Consider the following 22602-nt stretch of genomic DNA (forward strand, 5'->3'; position numbering starts at 1 on the left):
CAAGCCCCCATCATCCAACACCCACCATCAGCTCCGTCTTCTTGAACAATGTGCACCATTTGCTGCTCTATAATAAACACCCAGCCCTGGTGAGCAGGGCCACACTTTTCTTTAGGATTCATCCCTGAGGACGCCTGGGCGGCTCAGTCGGTTAAAGCGTCTACCTTTGGCTCAGGTCATGATCTCAGGGTCCTGGGATCGAGTCCCTCGTTGGGCTCCCTGCTCAGCGGGGAGCCTGCTTCTCCCGCTCCCTCTGCTGCTCCCTCCCCCCTGCTTGTGCTCTCTCTATCCTCTCTCAAAAAAAAAAAAAAAAAACCACCTTAAAAAAAAGGATTCATCCTTGATGTAAGACGGGCTTTTTAGGTCATGACTCCTTGAACTCCCCGGCCCTCTACCACTTCTTCTGTTCCCTGTCACCTCCACAAACCCCTCTCCTTTCCGTCCAGTGGCAGAAAGAGAAGGAAGGTGAATTCTTCCACAACCACCTTCCCCGGCTTCTTCTGCCCTTACTCCTGTGACACCAGCTCACCCAGCCCCCCGGGAGCCCCGCCAAGCACCTGCCTGAGGAGAGGCCCCCGTCCTGTGGCAGAGCCACCTCCTGGGGCTGGGCTGAAAAGTGCCCTGCCCGTGGCCACCTGGTCCACAGTGCCTCGGATGTCACAGATAACAGAAAGTCTCACAGTTCATCTGTATTTCTCGCAGACTCTGAAAAGGCTCGGAAAGGCCAGCTCCCTCAAAATCAAATGCTCGTTCGCAGTCTAGAGAGTCTACAGAATGCCAGAGAGAAAGCACAGGGGCATCACCTTTTTCATTTTCAGTGCTCAGCTCCCCTTGAAAACACTTCGGTGCCTGTCTTCCTCAGATGTGCCGTGAATGCGCTGGGCCAGAATATCTGAGATGCATGGCTTGGGGAAAGCTGTCTGGTTTTAGACAACCCCTTTGATTTACGACCCTGTGGCTAAATCAGTGCAGGATTTTGGAGAAAGACCAATTCCGTTTGCTTACAAGTCTGATCCTGAGGCTCTGGCATTTCCAACAACCCGGGTGATCATTTGCTTTTAATTACTATTTGATTCTACCACTGAAAGAATTCGGCTCGCTAACCCTTCAACTGCACAAAAATCTAGGCAGAGGGTGACAGCTGCCCTGATGTTAAACTCAATTGAGGGAAAGCATCTTCTTTCAGGGTTATTTTATGTGGTCTTGATTTTTCGTAGTGAAGAGTGGCCAATTTCATCCTGAAAGAATCCTCCCAGCACACCTGATTCTCTTCAAACGCGATGTATTTGCCAAAGGACTCGGAACCTCACAGCAAAGCTGTATTAAGCTTAGAAAAACAAGTTGATTTAAAGTTTCTATTTTTACATGGTGTCCCGTTTCCAGAGGGGCTGAGACTAGTGGTTTCAAACTCAATTTAGCATTTAAACTAATTTTCAGCCAGGTCTCTACGGACCTGCAATTAGGGGAGGCAAAGAGTTCAAAGAGGCGGGTGGTGGGGGGGAGTGTGGTCTCTCCGGATGCGCTCCCAGCCGTCCTCCTTCCCGTTCCCAGTTCCCAGCGGGCGAGGCGACCTGCCACTGGCCCGCGGGCAGGGAGCACCTGGGGCTCTGCCTGCGCGGACTCTGGAAAGGCACCAATGGCAAAGTCCGCTTCTTCCTTCTCAAAGCTGTCCTGGGGAAGGATCTAAAAACTTCCTGAGGACTCGGCGGCATGCTGCGTGCCAAGACATTCGACGCCAGGGACAACATTAGAAGAACGGGCCCTTTCAGCTCCCAGAGCCTTGCAGACCTCACTGGCCTTCGAAGGACACCCATGGCCACGCGGGGTGGCTGTGGAAGCGGAGGGCAGCGCACACCGGCCCTGGATGCATCAGGTTTTGGCCTCCCAGCCCTGCCACCAGTTCTGGTGGTGGCCGCAGAGCTCCTCTGAGCTCAGAGCCCCAGCTTCCAAAATTTATTTTAATTTTGCATGATGACTCTGTTTGGATAATATAAGATCATGGCACAAAGTGCAAAAGGTACAAAAAAGGTATACAGTGATGAGTCATGGTCCAACTGTCCCCCAACTGTTCCCTTCCTCGGATTGTTATGTTTCTCATGTGCTCTTCCAGAAATACTGCCTCCTTTGTAAGTTCATCTTATGCTTCTTTCATTATTAGTTTCACACAACGTTATCATACTGTTCATGCTACTCTAGATCTTTTTTTTTGTATTTAACAGTATGCCAAAGGCTCTTTCCACACTTAAAATTTCTTAAATCAGGGCCTCAGGCCTAGGTTTTAGAGGGTCTACCTTTTAAGTATCTGGGTCAATGTCCTCACGATTGCCTTAGCAGGGGGGTGGAGGAGAAAATGGGAGGCGATGCTTCATTGTGAGGCATCATCAAACACTTTGAGGCCCCCCGTCAATGTCATTGTCATTGTCATCCCTCCAGGAGACACCTGCCCAGAAGGGCTACCTACTCTAGGAGTGGGGAGAAGGGAACTTTGGTGAACGGTCCTTTCCGATGGCAGGCAGCATTCTGCACACTAATCCAGCTGATTCTTCTATTCTTGCCACTTTCCAGAAGAAACATCAAGGCTCCCCAAGGTCAGACGACACCACTAGCACCTGCAGCTGATGGCCACAGGAGAAGTGGGTTCCCGGACTGGCTACCACCTCCAAAGTCCATATTCTCACCAGCTTCTCCAGAGAGTATTTAAAAAAAAAAAAAAAAGAGCATGTCTCCCACCTTTTTGTTTATAAAAACTCTAAGGTTGGCCTTACAACTATCATCCTTAGTCCTCATGCCAGTGGTAATAACTCACAGTCAAGACAATTTTTCCTTCAGGAACCACAAGTGTGTGCCTTTGCTCTCCCAACAGACAGGCTCTGTTCAGTGAGTCGATTGACAGCAGGAGAAATGCCTCCTACAGGCCTGGGGAGGGAGTGGGAGAGAATCTTCCAGAGTTGCAAGTCTTAGGAATACTGACTTCTCCTACTGGGCCTCCTGATGGGGCATGCCACCAGAAGATCAGAGTGAGGGAACAGATGTAAGAAAAGAAAGGTGTTAGGGTTAATATTTTTTTCTTTTCAGTCCTAAAAAGAGCCTCCGTGGGTGTCTGCAGTTGAGGAAAAGGAATCTGAACCTGAGTGTGTGCAAAGGACCAGCCCAAGGTCAGGTGTGGATAGGAGAGCGGCCAGACTCCAACCCAGGCAGCTCTGGGACGGCACCTGCCTCCTCCTGCAGCAATTCAGCCTCCTCCCTCGGACTGCCTCCTCCTTACTCAGTTCCCTGCCTCACTGTTCCTGCCTCTTGGCTATTCGCTGCCTATTAGTGTCTCCGCTGGAGGGCGAGCAGGCATGAAAAGGACTGTGTGCTTAGCGGGCGAGCAGGCATGAAAAGGACTGTGTGCTTAGCAGATCTTCATAAAGGTTCAGGGTGGGACCGGGTTGGTGCTCTTGGCTGACATCAGGTTTCTGGATTATCTGTGGGCCATTTTTATTCATGACATTCTTACTCCCATTACTAGAGATAATTTAAAAGTTGGCTAGACTGTACTCAGAGGAAGCCAAATGTTCAGATGAAAAGCTCCTTTACCCCTCTGCTCTCTCACACCAGAGATTTGTTCAAGAGAAGAGCTGTTCAGCTGCAGTGTTCAGCACCGGCTCTGGAGGACGCTTCCGTCTGGATTCCTATCTGGCCCCCCCAAACCACGCCCTTGCCTAGATGCCACCTCTGGAGCATTGTCCTCTTGATGCCTTGGCATGATGTGTGGAATGGGCGCAGTGTCAGCTCCTCCGCTCCCCACCCCTCCTGAGGAGGCCTGGGGAGTCCCAGGCAGACACTGGGATGGAGGCAGGCAAGAAAGGCCACCCTCTCCCTCACTGCCCTAACTCCCCTCTTCCTTCTCAGCAAATCTGCAACCTCACGGCAGGACACAGGGGGCTGACTCCAAGGTTTACACTCGAAGTCATGCTGTGAGCCCAGGGAGGGCTGGGTCTGGGGCCCGGGGCCCTCAGTCTGGCTTCTCCTCGCACATGGGGACCGTCCCTGGTGAGGCGCATCTAGAGGAAGCAGCCTCGGCCAAGTGGGCTTCCTCAGCAGATTTCCCACAATTATAATAAAGGCGACTTTCATTACGGGAGCTCACAATAACACAGATAAACAGAAGATAACACCGAGTGGTCTTTGGCAGGGGAAGTACTCTGGGATATCTCTACCAGTCATAAATAAGCTCAAAGGACTAAGAAAAAAAAAAAAGATTAAAAAAATGAATAAACTATCAAACAAAAGTCATATGGGGCCCCTCATTTAGAGAGTCATTGTCGGAGAGAGGGTTCCACAGACGCCAATCCGATGGCGGCGGAGGGGGGTGTGTGGCCACTGGAGAAATCTCCCTTGACCCCCTCCCTGCACACACGCCCCAGCTCAAGCTTCTCCAGCTTCTGAGGTGGAAGATCGTGTTCCAGGCTGACACGGATTCTGAGCCCATGGGAAGGAAATGCTTTGTGAATTCCAAATATAATTACTGGACTATCGTTCAAGAAAAGAACATTATAAGGTTTTAATTGTTTCCTGCCCCCTCCTTCCTCCCTTGTGATCACAGTCACTTTACATTTCACTTAGTTGAATGGAAAGAATGTGGGGTCTGGAGAAGGAGGTCTGGGTTCAAGTTCCAGCGCAGAACCTCACTACCCGGGTGACCTAGGGCAAAAGACAACAAGCCCTTGAATCTCCACTACCTCTCCCTTCTGCCTAAGAGGGCAGCAATATCTGCCTCAGGGGGTCGTTTTGAAGCCGGGAAGCAGTAGTGTGGGTGGGAGACTATAAGCTCTCCAGCCTACAACAGCACTGTCACTTTCCCCTCAGGCGCCTCTCCCTCTCCTCCAGGGCTGGGATCACTCCTGCCGTGGCATCTCTCCACAGTGTGGTTATAACATCTCCGAATTTCCTTTATGCTTTCCTTTCAGAATCAAAGAAGATGTTCGTGGAGTGTCAGAGCTGAGAAGAGCCTTAGGAATCTTCTAGAACCACCACCCCAGGGCCCCTAGCACACCAACAAGCCTGCCGCCATCACCCATGTCATGAGGAAAACCACAGCCCCTCACTGCAGAGCAAGTTGGCGGTGCGGCCAGGTGTCCTGACCCTGCTGCATGTCCCTCCCTGGGCAGCCCTCCACAATCTCCCCCATGACGCAGGGTGCTTCCTCTCAGAGGTCCCTTTGGACCCCACTGCCATGCCTCCCCGTGGGTCGCTCATCTCACTTAATAAAGAACAGCCCGCAGGCCCTGAGTGCAGCCAGCGGCAGGGTACCTTGGCATTCTGCAGAGGGGGCTGATAACTGGACGGCCGGTAGAACATCCTCTGCGAGGCATCAGTGTGGATGTCCCCGAGGAAGAGCTCCTCCACCAGCCGGTCCAGGTTGTGCTGCAGGTACTGCTTCTCCACCCGGATGAGCTGCAGCTCGTGCATGGCGAAGTTCACGGCCTTGGTGCACTCACAGCCGTTCTCTTCCTGCCACAAGTCGTAGGCCACGTCCTGCACCCAGGGGCCCCCAGCGGGCACGAAGCCCGGGCACGTGCGGTTCACCAGCTGGCTGAGCCTCTCGGCGACAGCCTCTGTGTGGCAGACAACCTGCACGCTGTGCAGCTGGTAGTCGGCCTCGGTGCCCCCGCGGATGATCCAGGAGGCCTGGCGCAGGCGGACCTTGCCCCGGATGACGAGGGTGTAGGTAGGGCTGGTGCACCGGTTGCCGCCATAATAGAACTGGTAGGCCTTGAAGGTGTTATTGTGGTAGAATCTGTAGGACCTTGTGATGAACTCTGGGCCCGACCTCACTTCACAGCTGAAGGGGAAGAGGGGAAGGCAGACATTTTCAAGCCCAAAGGCACTGAGGAACAGATGCGTTATGGTGTCAAGAAATTATGGTAATAATAACCAATGTTTACTCTGGGCCAGACACTGTTTTGTGCCTTCATAGACACCAATGTATTGAATCCTCACAACAACTGAGGAGTAAAGTAGGTATTGTCTCCATCTTACAGCTGGAGAAACCAAGGCATGAGAGATCAGGGAAAGTGCCCCCAGGCCACATAACCTGAATGCAGGCAGTCTCACTCCAGGCCGTGTTCCTAATCTCTCTACACCACAGTCTTTATTCATCCTAGGAACAAGCCAAGAGAGCCCAAACCTGCCCTTCTCACTTCCACCTGGGGGCCTAACTTCAGGGAAGTGTCTTTCCGGTGGGAAGAGGGAAGAGAGTAGTGCTGGCCTATGAAGGAAGTCTCCTCATGCTAGCTCGAAAACAGCTGATCCCCTGAACACTCCTGTTCATGGACCTTGTGTACAGCAGGCAGGTGTGGGGTGTCTGCCGCTCCGAAACGTAATCTAGTCTGGGGAGGAGTCACCTAGGGGCAAGGGGAAACCCACCCTCCCATCCAGTGAGAATTAATGTTCCCTCTACTGGGGAAAAGGGTCCATTAGTGAAAGTAAAGCTAGCGGAACACAGGTAAGGGCTCCTTTTGTTTGTGCTGACTGACAAGATGACAACGACAAAGTAGTTTTTTGCTGTGGCCTTAGATCAATGCTAGATTCGTTGGCCAGAAATACTTAGACTAGGTCTACAGGGCATACATGGCCAGCAGGAACTGATCACTGCCCTACCTGGGGCCAGTTCCTGTCTCTGCAGCCCAGCCCACACCAGGGAAACGCTGGAGGGCTTCTTCAACATAGCTGCCAAAGATTCTGACCTCTGTAACTCTCCACCAGATCAGAATTTCAGTTACATCATGATTTGCATCCTTCAGGTTTGGCCTTATAACTCTGCTCGAGTCTGTGATATATGTATTATTTACAATAATTATGGTTTGAGCAGACTCAGCATGGCTAAATCAAACAGTGGAGCTGAAATCCCAAAGACCTGTTATTCTCAAAATCGGTAACATTTCCATTTTTCAGTTAACACACTGGTGAAAGGTAAACATCTCCCGAAGCGGGCTCCTCCCTCTGGGAAAGGCTGTCAGTGGAAGTCCAGTGCGGGCGAGTGCACAGAAGGCACTCGGCGGCACCCTGAGCCCTGCGTTCTACAGAGAAGGCGAGAGAGGAGCCGCAAGGGTCCTCCCCCTACAAAGGAGGCCCTGTCCAGCGTGAGCGGTGAGCGGTAACTGCGGTCTGTTTATAAGGCCATGGAAGGTGTGCTGCCTGGCCTCAGGGCTCAACGTATCTCAAGGCCTTGCGTACTCCACTGGGGCCACCACCCCCTCACCTAGGCCTTGTCGCCTCTAGATGCACCTGCTGCAACCATCTTTTAACTGGTCACCCTCCTCTCACACTTTCTACCAGCCATTTGCTGCACTGCAGCCGGAGTGCCTTGTGTGAAAGCTGGATCATGTCTTAAGCACAGTCCTTGCTGCAAACTCTTCAGTGACTGTCCAGTTCTAACCCCAATCTGGCCAGAACTGCCCTGGAGCTGGCCCCACCCTCCCTGGCAGCCTCACCTGGAGCTGTCCCCCGCCCAGGTCCCTATGCCCAGGTTTAGGAACCTCCCCCCGCCACACAAGGACTCCAGGTCAGTTGTTTCTCCAACCCCATCTTTGCTAGTTCTTCCAGATGGAAAGCTCTTCCCTGGGTCTTTGCATAGCTAAGGACATCCCAGCTCAAGTGTCCTTTCCTCTAGTAGCCTTTCCTGACCCCACCCCCGTCCTAAAATAAGGCCCCTGGTATTCTCCTTTAGCACCTGTTGTTTTTTTCCCTCTTCATAGTACTTCTTTGTATGTTTATTTGTAAAATTCCTGAAGACAGGGACCATGATTTGTTTTGTTCACTGCTATATACACAAAATCTAGAACAGTGCTGGGCACACAGTAAATATTTGTACACTCAATAAATATGTGTTTGAATAAAATGATAAATTATTTAAAAGTACATCACATTAAGATCGTGCAAATATTTATCGTGTGGTTATTTTAAGAAACCCCATCTTTAGGAAAAAAAAAACACCTCTGGGTCTTCATCATCTTATAAAAATTCCTTTTTTTCTCTTCTCTGTGTGCATTTGATCCCTCCCCAAGGTACCTGGAGGCTGCAAGGGAGAAGTGATCAGATCCCAGAGTGAGTCTTGTTAATTCTCAGCAATTTAATGGGTAGGGGAAAACCTGCAGGTCTGCCTCTAGGCTATTTTTAAAAGCTCTAATGGAAGATAAGCCAGAGCTCAAACTGGGATAAATCTCAGCTCTGTAGCCTGGAAGAGTCCAAGAACTATGCCCTGGCTAGTAGAGGTAGCTTGAGTACCTTTTCACTTACTCTTAGAACCCTGAAGCCATATATTAAATTACCAGAATATGGCTAGAATATTTAGACCCTCAGAAGCTTGCAAGTCATGTTTCAGGGTTGGTGAAACACAGACTCCTAATTTCACTTGCTAATGGTTTCTTTTTATACATGAGTGGTCCCACAGAGTTCGGTAAACAAGGACCCATTCACTCACAGCCTGTGGTTAACAGTGGTACGCATCTCTGCTTTAGCTAACATTTCTACAGTCCTTAGCTCTGTTTCTTTACCGAACGGAGTTTCAAAGTGTTGCTTGGTTTTTAGTTAGAACTTAGATAACACCTGCGCCATTGCAGATAGGATACAGTCTCTGTGCATCTGAGAAGCCCCCAGGAAGGCCTTCCACAGACGTGTGCTCTCCGATCCTCCCCCCCACTTCCCCGCCCCCGCCCGGGGCCAGTCCCCGACCCTCTTACCCGGTGGACACCCAGTGGCCCTCGATTGCTGGTGGCATCTGCACAGTGATCCTCGCACCATTGTGAAGATGTTTAAGCATGTGATGGCACTGTGATTCCTTGAAAGCCCTCCAGGCACTTTTCTCTAAGGACCTGGGATGGGATCTGCTATCTGGATGAAGGAGGGCAGAACCCTCTCCCAGCCCTGAAAGAAAAGTGGAAGTTTGTTGAAAGGAGAGCTCGCAGCAGACAGGAGTCAGGCTGAGGAACTGCCTCCTTGGCAAGAAATCACTGCAAATGGGGGACGCCTGGGTGGCTCAGTTGGTTAAGTGTCTGCCTTTGGCTCAAGTCATGATCTCAGGCTCCTCGCTCAGTGGGGAGTCTGCTTCTCCCTTTGCCTCTCCCCTCTGCTCCTGCTGTCTCTCTCTCAAATAAATAAATAAAACCTTTTAAAAAATTATTTAAAAAAAGAAAAGAAAAGAAAAGAAATCACTGCAAGTAGGAAATGCACTCTTACCCCACCAGGCTTATCACTGTCTCTGCTGTCCTGGAGTTAACATCTCAATGGGGGATACATCCTGGGAGACCATTTCCCAGGTGACAAAGCCGGGAAAGCTGAGGCCCACAGAGACAACACAGGCTCTTGGGAGGTCTCTTGGCTAGTTCCTGGCAAAGGCTGAGCTCAAATCCGTGTGTCTGTGCAACGGCAAATAAAATGGTGCACCTAAGTGAGCAGCTTACAGTGCAGACAAATGAATATAACGGGCTGAAGAGAGAAATGAACGTGTTCCAAAGCCACCCAAGGGAGGGGTAAGAAAGGGGTCAGCAGGAAGGGAGACTCATGCAGTGACACATTTAGGTGAGGAGGAGGAAGAGCATGGAGACCAGCCTCAGTGGAAGGGGAATTTTGATGGGGTGGCGAAAGGCCCAGGAATAACTCAGAGGGCTCCTAACTGACATCTGCTCCCTGGCTGGGCTCCCCGCTGCTCCCACCAAGCCATGCATCTTCTGGTTCTCTCCATCTCTGATGGACACCCTCTACAGGGCTGCCCATCAGTGGGGCGCAAGTCATATACCACTGGTGGGGGACGTGTGGGACATTTTTCCCCAATTACCTTCCCACTCCAGCCCCTCACACCCACGAAGGCAATGCTAATATAGGGTTCTAAATAAAGAATAACTACAAGAAGACTACATATTTTTATTTTCCACAGGTAAAGGAATATTAGGACTAAGTTCATCTTCAGTGTAAGTAGTTTAGGTTGGCAGACCCTTAAACATGCAAAATAACCAGCAGCCCCTGTTCAGAAGAAAGCATTGCCAGCTAACTGAGTTATAATCTGAAAGCCCACTCTTCCCTTTGAGATGCACTCCTGAACACATCAATACGTCTTTATTGTGGACCTACTAAGTATTCAGCACTGTGCTAAAAAACAAAACAAAAACCAAAAAACCCTAGACAAATAGACAAAAATAAAATAAAAATATACACAAAATAAATAAAATGCACCCATCAGAACTATACTATGAAGAGGCAATTATATATTTTGCAATCAACACCTAAATAACTTCATAGAGAAACCAGGGTTTATGGGGGATCATTTAAAAATGCAAAGTTAGACCCAGAACATGGTGACTTAGAGCAACATGGTGAAAACCTACTGGAGAAACTCAGACCCACATGTTGATAACATTCAGATATTTATAAAATATTCAGATATTTGCCATGACTCAGAAGGCTGAACTAATCTTCTGCTGAAAGTCTTAGGTACTAAGAAGACATGTGGGAACTCGGCTTCTCCTCTGAGCAAAATGCTGGCCTTGGGCTAGAGCAGCAACTTTGGATTGTTCCCTATGGATCTTAAATGAAGCGAAAGGCAACGAGGCAGAGACACCCATGAGTATGATTCAACTAAATAAAAAGTGTGAAAAGAGATTTGAAAATGAGATGATGGTGCTACGTTCAAATGAATGCAACCTCACAACCAACCCCGTTTAGCCCAACCAGGTGATTCGGACCCCAGCAAGAATGAGAGGAACACTAAAACTCCGAAATCCACGTCTGGTGGTGTCGGTGCTCATGGGCTCCTGGCGGTTCAGCGAAGCCCTTCCTACCAGTGGCCCCTGCTTCCATGGAGAAAAGAAGATTGCATTTCTGAGTATTCTCTCCCCATTCCTTATTCAACCCTCCCCAGTGAAGTTGTGTGTAGGATGGAAACAGGTGTGCGTGACTATGCCATTCCTCTCTTTCTGTCTGCCAAACTGGCCTCTTTTCAAAGTACAGCTCACCCTTGAACAATATGTCATATGTCTTATACGCTGTCTTCTTACAATAAAGTAAGCTAGAGAAAAGAAAATGTTATCAAGAAAATTGTAATGAAGAGAAAATACGCTTACAGTATTGTACTATCTTTATCAGAAGGAAAAATCCACATGAAAGTGGACCCACACAGTTCAAAGCTGTGTTGTTCAAGGGCCAACTGCACATGCATTTTGATCAGCGCCCACCCCTGCCACATAGTAAGGACCCTGACCCTTCAGTTGTTTGGCTATGGCACTAGGCCAGCTGGAAAGGCTGAAAAATTCGGGGGTGAACTGTTAGCAATCCCACCATGGGACACTATACTGTGTCTTCTGAGTATTTATCACAGTTCTTATGTTTTCATCCCCATTTGTCTGAGACCGCTGCTGATCTCTCAGTTGGCTTTGAACTGGAGGAGGGAAAGAGAGTAGTATGGATCTCTACCAATCCCAAGAGCTGTAATTATCTTGATGATGGGAAGCAGTTCCTGAATTCCCTGTTATTCAATCAAGAAATGAAAGATACTACAGCTTGCTGTCTGGTGGGTCAACTGCCTGTGTGATCAATTACAGTGTGGGTAACTTAAAACAGATTCTAATTCAAGTTATGAAGCATTGGGAGCTGGGGAAGATTCTGCTTTAAATGTGACACTGAGCATGCGGTAAAGAATCATCATCTCCCTATCAACCAAGTTATGTTCTAAAAATTGATTTGTAAACCCCTTTACACCCTGCAAGTGCTTTCCTGTAAAGACAATAAAAGCCGGAAGGATAGTGGATATGGGTGAAGTCTCTGGAGCTAGGCTGTGCGAGTCTGAAACTGGATCCACCACTTAAAGCATTTCATCAAATCCAAGACTTCATGGATTGTGACGGTGAAGATGCATCATTATTTTACTACCAGTGACAAAAACACTTGCAGCTCAACGATGCCTACACAACAGTCCCGCGATCCCCCTGCATCCTGCACAGCAGCGCCCAACTGCTCTGATGTTGCTTTTATCTGTTCAAAGAGATTTGACAAGGTTTCTTGTCTTCAGTTGCAACCCTTCACGTGTGACAGGTAATGGGTTTGCTCTGTATGTATCTCAACAGCAAAACACGAACACAGCCACATCTTTTTGTGGGTCTTCCTTTCTATGTAATTGACTGTTGCTATGTGAGAAAATAAGGAATCGCAGTTTATTCTCCTGGTGATAAATATCTGCCTCATTGATGTCAAACTCACACTCCATGGCTCTGTTACAAGGCCACGCTGATTCTGAAGAGTGAAATTTATAAGTGAGTTATGGAGAAAATAACCAAGCACGTGTGGCTCAAACATTTATTCTATTTTCAAAACTGACCTATCTGCAACGAATCCATAGATGTGGAGTAACAAGGGGCCATATAAAGGAAGTGATGTGATGACAGTGTGAGCTGCTGTGTCCAGATTCACACAGGGGAAGACTGCAGCACCCCGCATGACTGCTGCCTGCAAGCTGACAGGGCCTGGGACCCCCACAGACCAGAGGACGCACATCCACTACAGAGATCTTAAAATAGGGGGGAAAAAAGTGTATTTTCCAATCGATGAAACACACCATTAGCGTGGTGACCTGAAACAAATGACTTAACCTCGCCAAGCTTCCGTCTACTCATCTGTAAAGAGGGGATAACATTACCCATCTCTTAGGGTTGTCTTCCTTAGCACAGACATAGTTCTCATTAAATGGGTTATTATTTTAAATAATGATTAGGCTTTTAGATCGCCTTCAAAAAGTCCTTCCCAGCCAACAGCAGAGTTAAAATAATGGTAAAAGTCAGCCAGAGCCAGGCTCCCTCTGAGCTCTGAGAAGGACAGAATGCTCAGAGTAAAGAAAGACACAGGGCTCCCTAAGTGAACTGATGACCCTGACGCAGAAGGGGGTGGGACCCAAAGCGCTGGGCTCTGTGGTTGTTGACAAGTTCTACTCAGTTTAACAAATACCTATTCACTCTTACTTTGTATATTTTAGGAGCCGGAAGCATGAAGAAGAATGAAAGTAAGTTTTTCCGACCTTGAGGCTCTCAAGGACTCACTGGCCTGAATGTCAAAGAACAAGGGTGGAGATGATGAAGGAGGGTTCTGGGAAGGAAGCTGGGAGTTCAAAGGCAGAGGAAGAGGGAGTGGTGGTCAGAATGTGCATGGGTCGTTCATAAGGCCAGTCACACAGGAAGGGAGCCTACAGTGATGCTTTTTAACCAGGGGTGGAAGAAATAAAATCCCAGAGCCACCAATACGCCAATCATTCGAAAGCAGGCAAAAGATCATTACGTCACTCGGGTTTCTAGAGACAAATCTCCACTTGGCCATCGCTCTTACCGGACAACGAGCACAGGTCACAGAAAATGGCAAGACTGTCAGGGCAGAAGAGCAGCAGCATGGGCAGCCAGGTGGAGGAGAACTCTACAGTTAGCACGGCTCTTCGGCATACAGTGAGTTAGGGTTTCACTTGAGGCCGATACTATATTCTTAGGGTAGAAAAAATGGGATTGGTTCCCTTTCTATCTCTGCCCTTCGAGCACCCATCACCTTGGTGGGAACAAAATTAAATGGGTCATGTGAAAGCCGGAGCTGCTGTACAATCAGAGAAACTTGTCTCTTAGGTTTGCAGTCAATTGCTAACAGTGGTCTCCAATATTTACTTGGCTTGTCTGGTGGGGAAACTCTGGTTGGCCTTCTCGTGAGTGCTACTTCTATGAAATGGCTTTTAGAATTAAAAGATCATTTGAAGCACCAAGTCTACCTGCAGGAGAGGTCAAGATGAACAGCTTTCCTTATCCCCCAAGACTTCTGTCTCAGGATCGCCCATGGCGTGCCCTCCAAGGAAACCAGCCTTAGACTTCTGGTCAACCCAGGGACGCCTGTGTTCACTGCGTCGCTCAGAGCATGTCAACTCCAGTTTGGGATTGAAACTAGCAACTCATTCATTCAAACCATCAGAAAGGTTCTGAAGGGCCAGGCTCTGTTCTGGACATGGAAGCTACAAACATTATACCCTGAGGGAGTCTCAGTTGGGCCAGAAACCAGACCCCCAAGTGGGCTTGTAGAGGGACTCATAGGACAGAGAGAGCAGGCTCTGAATTCATCCTTGGAAGGTTCATGGAGGGGCAACCATGCCTTGAATGCTGAATGGAAGTGATCTGGGCAGAGTATACAGCATATTCAAACATAAAGAGGTAGACAGGAGGGGTTCACGTAGGAGGAACCGGGCGGGCTCAGGGAGGGGGGACCACAGGGTGGCCCACAACAGAGGAACAGAAGAAGAGAGGCAGGGCCATGATCAAGAGTAACATGTAGTATGCTGAGTGTGCATTTCACTGGAAAGGTTAAGAGAAACCACCAAAAGATGTTAAGCAGTGTAAGAGCACAATAGGAATTCCATTTTGGGAAGACCACTTTTCCCATTTTCGGAGGTATGGGAAGCAGATGGGAAACAGTAAGATCCATTCTGACACTTCTGTGATGATGGCTCAGCATATCATTTTTGCCTGAATAAATGAGAAAGATAAGAGACGGGAACCACTCTGGACAAACAGCAGTAAATCTCTTTTGTAGTCTCTCAGTTTTTTGCCTGACCATTTTATGCATGTTGTGGAGAAGGTATATAAGAAGTTATAGTCAAAGAAAGGAAAGAGGAGGGAAGGGAGGGAGAGAGGAAAGTAGGAACGAATACTAATTTAGGACTACATCTGAAAAGACACTTGTGCAAAATATTTTTATGTCCTACTTTAATCTTACATTGTGTAAATCTGTCATCCTGGTACTTGGCAATGCAGTACTCAGGGGTGGCAACTATTCGAATAGCTGCTGTCTGAGTATCCCTATTATTTATAATATATCTGCTTGCTATATATAACAACTTTTTAAAACCCCCATTTAATTGGACTACCCATGTAACTGGAAGTGTTGACTAATCACAACAGCTGGTTGTTGAGAATTCTGCCATTGTATGTTGAATGCAGTTGACATTTATGGTCGTTCTTTGATGACCAAAGTGGCTCAAGGTCATTATTAGGAACATCGGTCTCAAGGTCATTATTAGGAACATCGGTCCCTGTAGTGGCTCAAAGGTCATTATTAGGAACATCGGTCCCTGTAGGATGGTACTCTGGATACAGAGATACTGGAGTGAACAGGTAACAACTCTGTTTAAGCCATGAAAGGTTTTTTCCTCATTTTTTATAAGCTGACGAAGTCTGTGTGTGGGAGTGCAGGTACAAAGAACATCAACATTTTGGTTAACTGAGGATTCTAGATATTTTGCTTAACTGAGAAGATTAGTTAGCTGGGTTCTTCTACTAAGATTTTGCTATAAATGAATCCAAGGAAAAGAGTATCTCAAAGGATTAAAAAACCACCACCATCCAGTAAGAAAGTGACTGTGAATTTGGTCTTCAGGGTGGCTTGGGGTAGGTCATCCAATATGCGCATTTTACTTGTATCAAAGTAAAAATTACAATAATGATAATAACTAAAGTTTGTGTAACACTTAACAATTTACTTTATGCATATGCTATCTCATTTATCAAATGCCAGTTACTACCTAGGTACAGAAAGTTATAAGCAGAGAACCACTCTTTAATGTGAAGTGTTCTATAAACGGCCAGTCCATGACACCAAATAAGCTGGAAGCTCTCCATAGCACTGTTCCCTGTCCAGCAGAGTTCTGAATCAGGAAAAGGACTTCACCATAAAATGGTCTCCAAGACTGGGGGTCCCAGGGCCTGGGCTCAGATAAAATTATGATGACAAGTGGGTATTTCTTTCAAGTAAGTGTGGGAGAAAATAGTAGACTTCGGAAGGAAATTATTCACTTGTTGAAAAAAAATTAATTCCTAAAGGCTTTACGGTATTATTTTACAGGTTACCACTTCTAGAGAACTAAACGAGATCCTGGAGCTCTGGAAGGTTTATTCACATGCATGCGTGCACATGAGTGATTTACTCCCAGGGAGTAACAGTAATCCAAAATGACTGCAGAATGACCTTAACCACTATCATAATTGTAAAGTCTACAGTTCAGATACTGAAAACTCTCAATGGTATCAATAAAAAAAAACAGATTTCCCGAAATGAAAGGAAGCATAGAGTTGGCCATTTATGTAGAGATTGACACCCTAAATCCAAAGCCCGCATGCGTGACCAGATGACTGTTTACACCACTGAATTCACCAGATTATGCATTCAGAAAGCAGTCCTTAGCATAGTTGTCAAAGGGAATGAATATACTATTTTTGCTATGGTCATCCCCAGCAAAGCTTGTTCTTAAACCCATGGTGTTTTCAGGAAGCAACCAGTCCAGGGACAGGAAGGGACTAAAGAGAAGAGCGAAGGGTGGGAGACCAGGGGAGCAAGCAGCAAGTGACTACTTGCCTTCTGAAAGTCAACATTCATTCATTCACCAAATAGCTAAGTGCCTACTACACGTGAGGTTCTCGCTCGCGCATAGGCCATTGTTTTTAATGAAAGGAAACAAGAAATAGAAGGAAAGTATACTCCATGTCCAAATCCCCAATTTTTCAATAACATTTTTAAAAATTTGAATTATCTAGATACATTCCAGAGTTTCTCACCTGACGATCAAGATCGAGAACCAAAAGTTCCAAACCATTTTGCATGTAATAAAATGTAAAATTAGTGGGGAAGGAAACAATTTTCAGGCACACTTGGGACTGAACTGAACTAATCTTTGATCAGGTCAGTCTCTATAATATGTAGTTCAATGCTTTAAAAAAATTTTTTTTAAAGGCTAAATAAGCATATGTAAAAATATTAACAATGGTTGTCTCTGGGGAGGGGCTTCTCAGTGATTCTTTTCTTGCTCATTTCGCACGCTTCTGTTTTAAATAATGTGACATGTATTACTTGGATAATCAGAGTGAGAAAGTATTCTCAAGTTAGAACTGGTGTGATATGTAAAAACGCAAAGCAGATAAAATGTGACTGATTAGATTAAATGCAGGTAATTACTTAGCCATGAAATTGCCCTGCCCAATTAAATAAGCAGTCATTACTGTAACTGTATGCTTTACCGTGGATTCTGCTAGATAAGCTCCAGCAGAGCTTTCCATGTGTTGGAATAAAAGCCTGTATGCATTGCAGACAAACTGGATTTTACTACCATGTGGGTAGCTATGCCTACCAAGCTCTTATTTTTATTTCCAAATTGTTTTTTGAGATAAAAGCTCAAAGAGCTGCTCTTGCCAATCTTTAAACCTTTTTATCTAAAAGTATTTTTCCCTTTATGAGAAATATAATAAAGTCAAGATTTCAAATTCCTGGCTCCACTCAACGGTAGCTGCAAATGAGGTAATTTTCTATGTCATTTTCTTCTAATGCCACGGTCCCCAGGCTAGACACTGGGGTTGAACCACAAACTGCACAATTTGCATGTTGCGTCCGTAGTTCACTGCTGCTGCCGCACCCATGCTCTTCAGCACGGTCGTGCGTGTGTGTGTGTGTGTATGGTGTACGTGGGGTATGTGTATGTTTGGGGCGGTTTGGTGGGATTCTCAGCAGGGAAAGCACTACAGTCACCCAGAGCATGCCATCCTCCCCGCTCTGGGGCCCTGCAACAAGCTTTCCTCCCTCACCCATCGATATTCTTTGGGGCTCTGCAGGAAAGGGAGTATGCACCTCCTCACAGCTCCTGTCCTTGGCATGCGGGGGTACTTGGCACACAGTAGGGCCTCATAAACGTACTTGCTGAATGAATGAAAGTGGAAAACCCTTACCAAACAGAATACCCTTAATAATTTTAGGGTGTCACACTATCATTTCTCTAACCTTGATACCTATAGAATAGAATAATTCTATTCCCATAAGGACCCGAACACATAAAATCTTGACACAGTAAGAAGGTGTGCGTGAACGACGACGGCAGGGTCTTTACTTCAACGCTACACACCAGGGTCTATTGAAGACACGTCCTGCTGTGTGAGCTTTCAGCAGATGTATACAATCACTAACATAGCTTTTCATGTCTCTAGTCTTAAATGTCTTATGCTTCACTTTAATTGATTATATCAAGTTGTCATCAGTCTGTCCCTAAACAGTATGTAATTACACAGTCGTATTATCCACTTAAGGTTTAGTTCTCTTCTCATTTGGGGAGAAAAAGAATGAACACGGCTACTATAGATGTGCCTAGCCACATGTCTGAAGCACGTCAACTGATTCTGCAAGAGAATATTTAACATCTAAGACCCTTGCTCCTTGTTATGTACCAATGAGTCATATTTCTTTTCAAGATTTCATTTTATGACCAAGGGGGAGAGGGTGCAGGAAACACAATGGTTTCTTGGTTACAAAAACTGTCTTCTTCAGTAAAACGGTATTTCAAAGATTCCTATTTTATCCTATGTAAGTGTTTCGTCCGATTTTGTTGGGTAAGCTCTCACTTGGAAATTTACAGTTTTGTGTTTTTTTTTTTTTTCCATTTTGCTAGAATATGCTTGAATGAAAGGGAATAGCTCAAAAGTGCCTTCCCTTTCAGAAAAGTCAACTAATTCTACACAAGTAAACAGCACGGGGGGATAGAACATCTCCCCCAACATCAGTTCCAAAACTTAAAATCAAATATTTCCATTAGCAAGGAGAGTCCGCACTTTGCTGTGCATTAAAGCACCACTTATTCTGGAATACCTCATGCTAATCTGTGTTTCTGGAGCCGAATGATTTTTGTGGCTTTTCATCTAAGCAAAGAAAACAGTGATAATGGACATCTTCCAGCTGCATACCTCCGTGACATTCAATAGGTTTTATTTGGATTAAGAAATTCAATTGTTTTCAAAGGTTGAAGGAGAGGAAAGTAAAATTGACATGTATACTTTCACGCCATTAAATTTTGAACTTGAGTCCTGCCCTACACTTACAGTTTAAAAAACAGCAAAAACAAACAACAGGCTCAAGTCTAGCCAGAGCCTAATTTACTCCCCAGTAGGACATAGGAGTGATTTATGATTTGCAATTAGTGGAAATAAAAGTAACCAACAAACTGAGCAAAGACTGGAGGCCAAACATCATAGTTTCTATGTCATCCTTACACAGAATCTTCATAAAGGCCTTGTGTACTTTTTAATCTTATTAATGTGACTTGCTACTATAAGAATCTATAAATGATGTCTGAAACTACACTTATTAAAGTTTGTCACAAACACACTCCTAACCCCCAAAATCTGTTGTTACCAAAACTGCTACCATAAATAGACAAATAGTGTCCTATGTTTAGTAAAATAAGATGCCTAGGTATCAGGAAAAAAATCATTACGCCATTCTAAGATTTCGACTCATAACTATTAAAATATATGATCAAGCTCATCTGTCGCTACAGAATTTTTAAATGTTTGTAAAACCTCCGACTATAGAGTAGGACACGTTCATCAAGCCATTCTCTTGGGTTAAGATGGTTAATATCCATTTTCAGTTAAAACTACTTCAATCGGGGAAAATCAGGAGGAAAAAGGGGAAAAGGAGAATACTCAATTGTTTCCTGGTGCTTTACATTATCCTAATGAATTATGACAAGCCTTTCTTAAATCCCAAGGATTTATACATTGAACAACCATTCCATCTGTTTATTTTTTTATGCTAGAGTCCAACACTCCCTGAAGGATCCAAGTGCATCTTTGAGCAACGGCAGCGTTAATAGTTTTGCCATTGCAGACTCACTTTGAAATTGGATAATTTTTTGCAGGGTATCCATGCCATCCAATTACAATTTGCAAACACCTTTTTTCTCTTATATCCTCTTCGTCACACACGTACAGGCATGCACACATGCACAGGGTCTGCCCCCCCCCCGGCCCCCCGCTGGGTTATAGTGCAGACTGCCCCCTTCCTTCCTCCCTTCCACCACAAGGTTCTCCCAGCACAACCCGGTCTGGGTAAATCTCTTATCCCAAGAAATTCAGGCCAACACAGACTCAAATTGGGAGATTTAGGGCTATACTCACAAGGATTTACTGGGGCTTTTATTACCAACTATTAGTTATTATCCCAGCTTGGACTAGCGGGCAGGCTAGGAAGTATAATTTATAATTATAACACCCACCTCTGAAAGGAGGGAGAAAGCATTCAGAATAAGCTGGTCCAAGCTGCACTTCTGAGGCCCACTTTTGCAGTCCAAAATGCAAAAAAAAATCCTGTTTATGCCAAATTTTCAAGTAATTTCTCATTTGAAAGATCCTGCCATTTTTGTTCACAGATATTACAACAGATTTTTTTAAGGGGACAATTCTCTCTGTTTCATCTCTCTCACCCTCTTTCTTCTGGTGTGTGTGGCAGCTGCTGTTTGATCTGCTCATTGGCTCTGATTTGTTTCATGTTTCAGCCAAAGATTAAAACTGCTCTGTAATTCTAAGCAGATGGGCCTAGGAGTGCAACCCTGTAATTATACCTTCTCTCTTTGGCCCTCAAACTGCAAGCCTTCCATTCTGACTTCTAAAGTCTGGGATCACTGGGGCTCAATGGACACACCTTGGCAATCAGGCAGGTCTGGCCCCACCAGGCACCTTAGCAGGGCCTGCAGTGCTCGAGCTGTCTGCCCTGAAGCCGGGCGACAAAGAAAAGAGCCACTTACACAGCTCCCGGGCTCGTGCCTTCCTAGATCACGCAGGGTGGGGGGGGCAGGGGGGGGGGGGGGGGGGTCACAGCCTGGTCTTCAGTGCTAGCTGCAATGCATCAATGCATTGTGAAGCTCCACCGAGAGCTGCGGGTCCTGCTCAGAAACTGACGGTCCTTGAGGGTGCTCATCTGACCTGCAGGGGTTTTGGAGGCTTGGTGGTGTGGAGGCAGGAGAGCCATGCTCCCGGTGGAGACGCTCTGCTGAAATGTCAGGTGTCCACCATTTGGGAAAGTTCACTCAGGATTTCTGAATCAGCACATGTTCTGCCACCGCCCGCGCAAGGATCAACACCAATCTACCACAAAATCTGCCTTCTTTTTCTCAGTGCAATTCCTGGAACTCTTTGAAAGAGCTGGGGTTCTCTAGCTAAGGGTTTACTGGAGCCCCCGAGGAAATGTGGCCCATGAGGCGCAGAAACAAAACCATCAAGCAAGAGTCTGATGGAAACAGGGTGTCCAGTTCCGGAGAACCTTCGGAGACCGGTTTTCATGATTACATCTTGGGTGTTAAGAGTCCCCTGCTCCTTGAGACTGCACCCAGTCCACTTGGGGCGAGAGCCCCATCACCACACCTTCAGCAAACACTACTCCTCTCCGAGGGCACAGAGAAACGCGCGCGGGCTGTTTTTCCCCTTAAATGACCACAGTTTCGCTTTACAGCCCCACAAAACCTTGCACCACATCAAGAGCCCCTCCGGCAAACACTCTTGACACTTTGGAGACCGGATCGCGGAGCCCGCGGTTTCATGACAGTCTGTACTTTGAAACCCCAACAGGACAGAAAAGTTTTCCCTGGAACTTGATGCAATCCATTCAGGAGCTAAAAGGTGTCTGTGTGTGAGCTCTGCACCCTTCCAGAAAGCAAGCTCCAGCCGCAAACCAGCTCCAGGCGCCGCCGGGGGACCCGCGAGCCCCCTCTCCCGGGGCCGGGCAGGGGGAGCAGCGGCTGCGCCCGGGTTCCCCGGCGTCCGCGCAGGAACTCACCGTGAAGCAGGAGGGCCGGGAACAGGTACGCGAGCAGGAGGCGGCACAGACCGGACATCTCCAGTCCTCCTCCGGGACCGCCCGAGCCGCCCGCCGTCCAGGGACGCCGCTCCCCGGGAACGGCCGCGGCGCCGCGCGCGCTCTGTCCCCCCGCCTCCAGCCCGGAGGACGCGACGAGGCGGCGGCGCGGCGACACCGGCGGCCGGCCCAGGCCCCGCGCGTCAGGCGGCCGCGGCGCGCCCCATGCCCGGGGGGCGCGGTGCGGGGGCTGCGGGGCGCGCGCTCGCTGGGCACCTTCGGGCCCCGCGCGCCCGGCCCGGCCCTGTCCGCGCTCCCGGCCTCCCGGCACCCGGGCCCTCTGCGTCCCTCCCCGGCCACCGCCGCCGCCGCGCGCGCCGCTCCGTGCTGCAGTGGCCGCCACCGCCGCCGCAGCTGCAGCGTCTCTTCATATTTCCCGAGCGCCGCCGGCGGGGCTGCCGGGCCGCGGGCCGGGGGAGGAGCCGGGGGAGGAGTCGGGGCGGCGACGCCGCGCCACCGCCTCCCGGGCCGCCGCCGGGGGCCGGGGGCGCGGAGACTTGAAAGGGCGCGTGGGGCACCGCCTCTCCCGCCTCCCTCTCCAGCCTCCTCCCCTGTCCTCCGCTCCAGCCCCTTCTCCTCCTCCCGCCTCCTCCTCCCTCTCTCTCCGCGCCTCCCCCCCCCTTCCCCTCCCAGTTTTTAACCTCCTCCCTCCCGCCAGCATCCCCCTCTCCCAGCCCGGGGCTCGGCGCCCCTTTCCCTCCTCCCCCTCGGCCGCCGCGGCCCCGCCGGCCAGGAAAGAGGTGCCCTTCGCCCTCCCGGCCTCCACGCCGGGGAACTCTGGACCCTTTCTCATCCCTCCGCGGGGGTGGAGGCACCACTTGTGAAAGGTGTTCCGAAAAGGGGTGGGGGGCGCTGCAGGGCTGGGGGACTCGTGGAGGGGGTCTG

At 48.1% G+C, this 22602-nt stretch overlaps 1 protein-coding gene across 1 annotated transcript in view; it reads right to left on the minus strand.

Annotated features, from left to right (window-relative positions):
* The window catches only part of APCDD1 (APC down-regulated 1), a 39095-nt gene extending 17287 nt beyond the window's left edge, over positions 1-21808 (minus strand). Inside the window, exons 1-3 of the mRNA XM_032397847.1 lie at positions 21640-21808; positions 8727-8910; positions 5296-5827 (exon numbers count right to left, since the gene is read on the minus strand). Of these exons, the coding sequence (XP_032253738.1) occupies positions 5296-5827; positions 8727-8910; positions 21640-21697 (774 nt within the window). The 5' untranslated portion in view covers positions 21698-21808. The remainder of the gene's footprint in view (positions 1-5295; positions 5828-8726; positions 8911-21639) is intronic.
* Positions 21809-22602: the final 794 nt, after the last annotated feature.

Source organism: Phoca vitulina, unplaced genomic scaffold, assembly GCF_004348235.1.
Source record: "Phoca vitulina isolate PV1807 unplaced genomic scaffold, GSC_HSeal_1.0 scaffold105, whole genome shotgun sequence".
In the NCBI taxonomy this organism is placed as follows: Eukaryota; Metazoa; Chordata; class Mammalia; order Carnivora; family Phocidae; genus Phoca; species Phoca vitulina.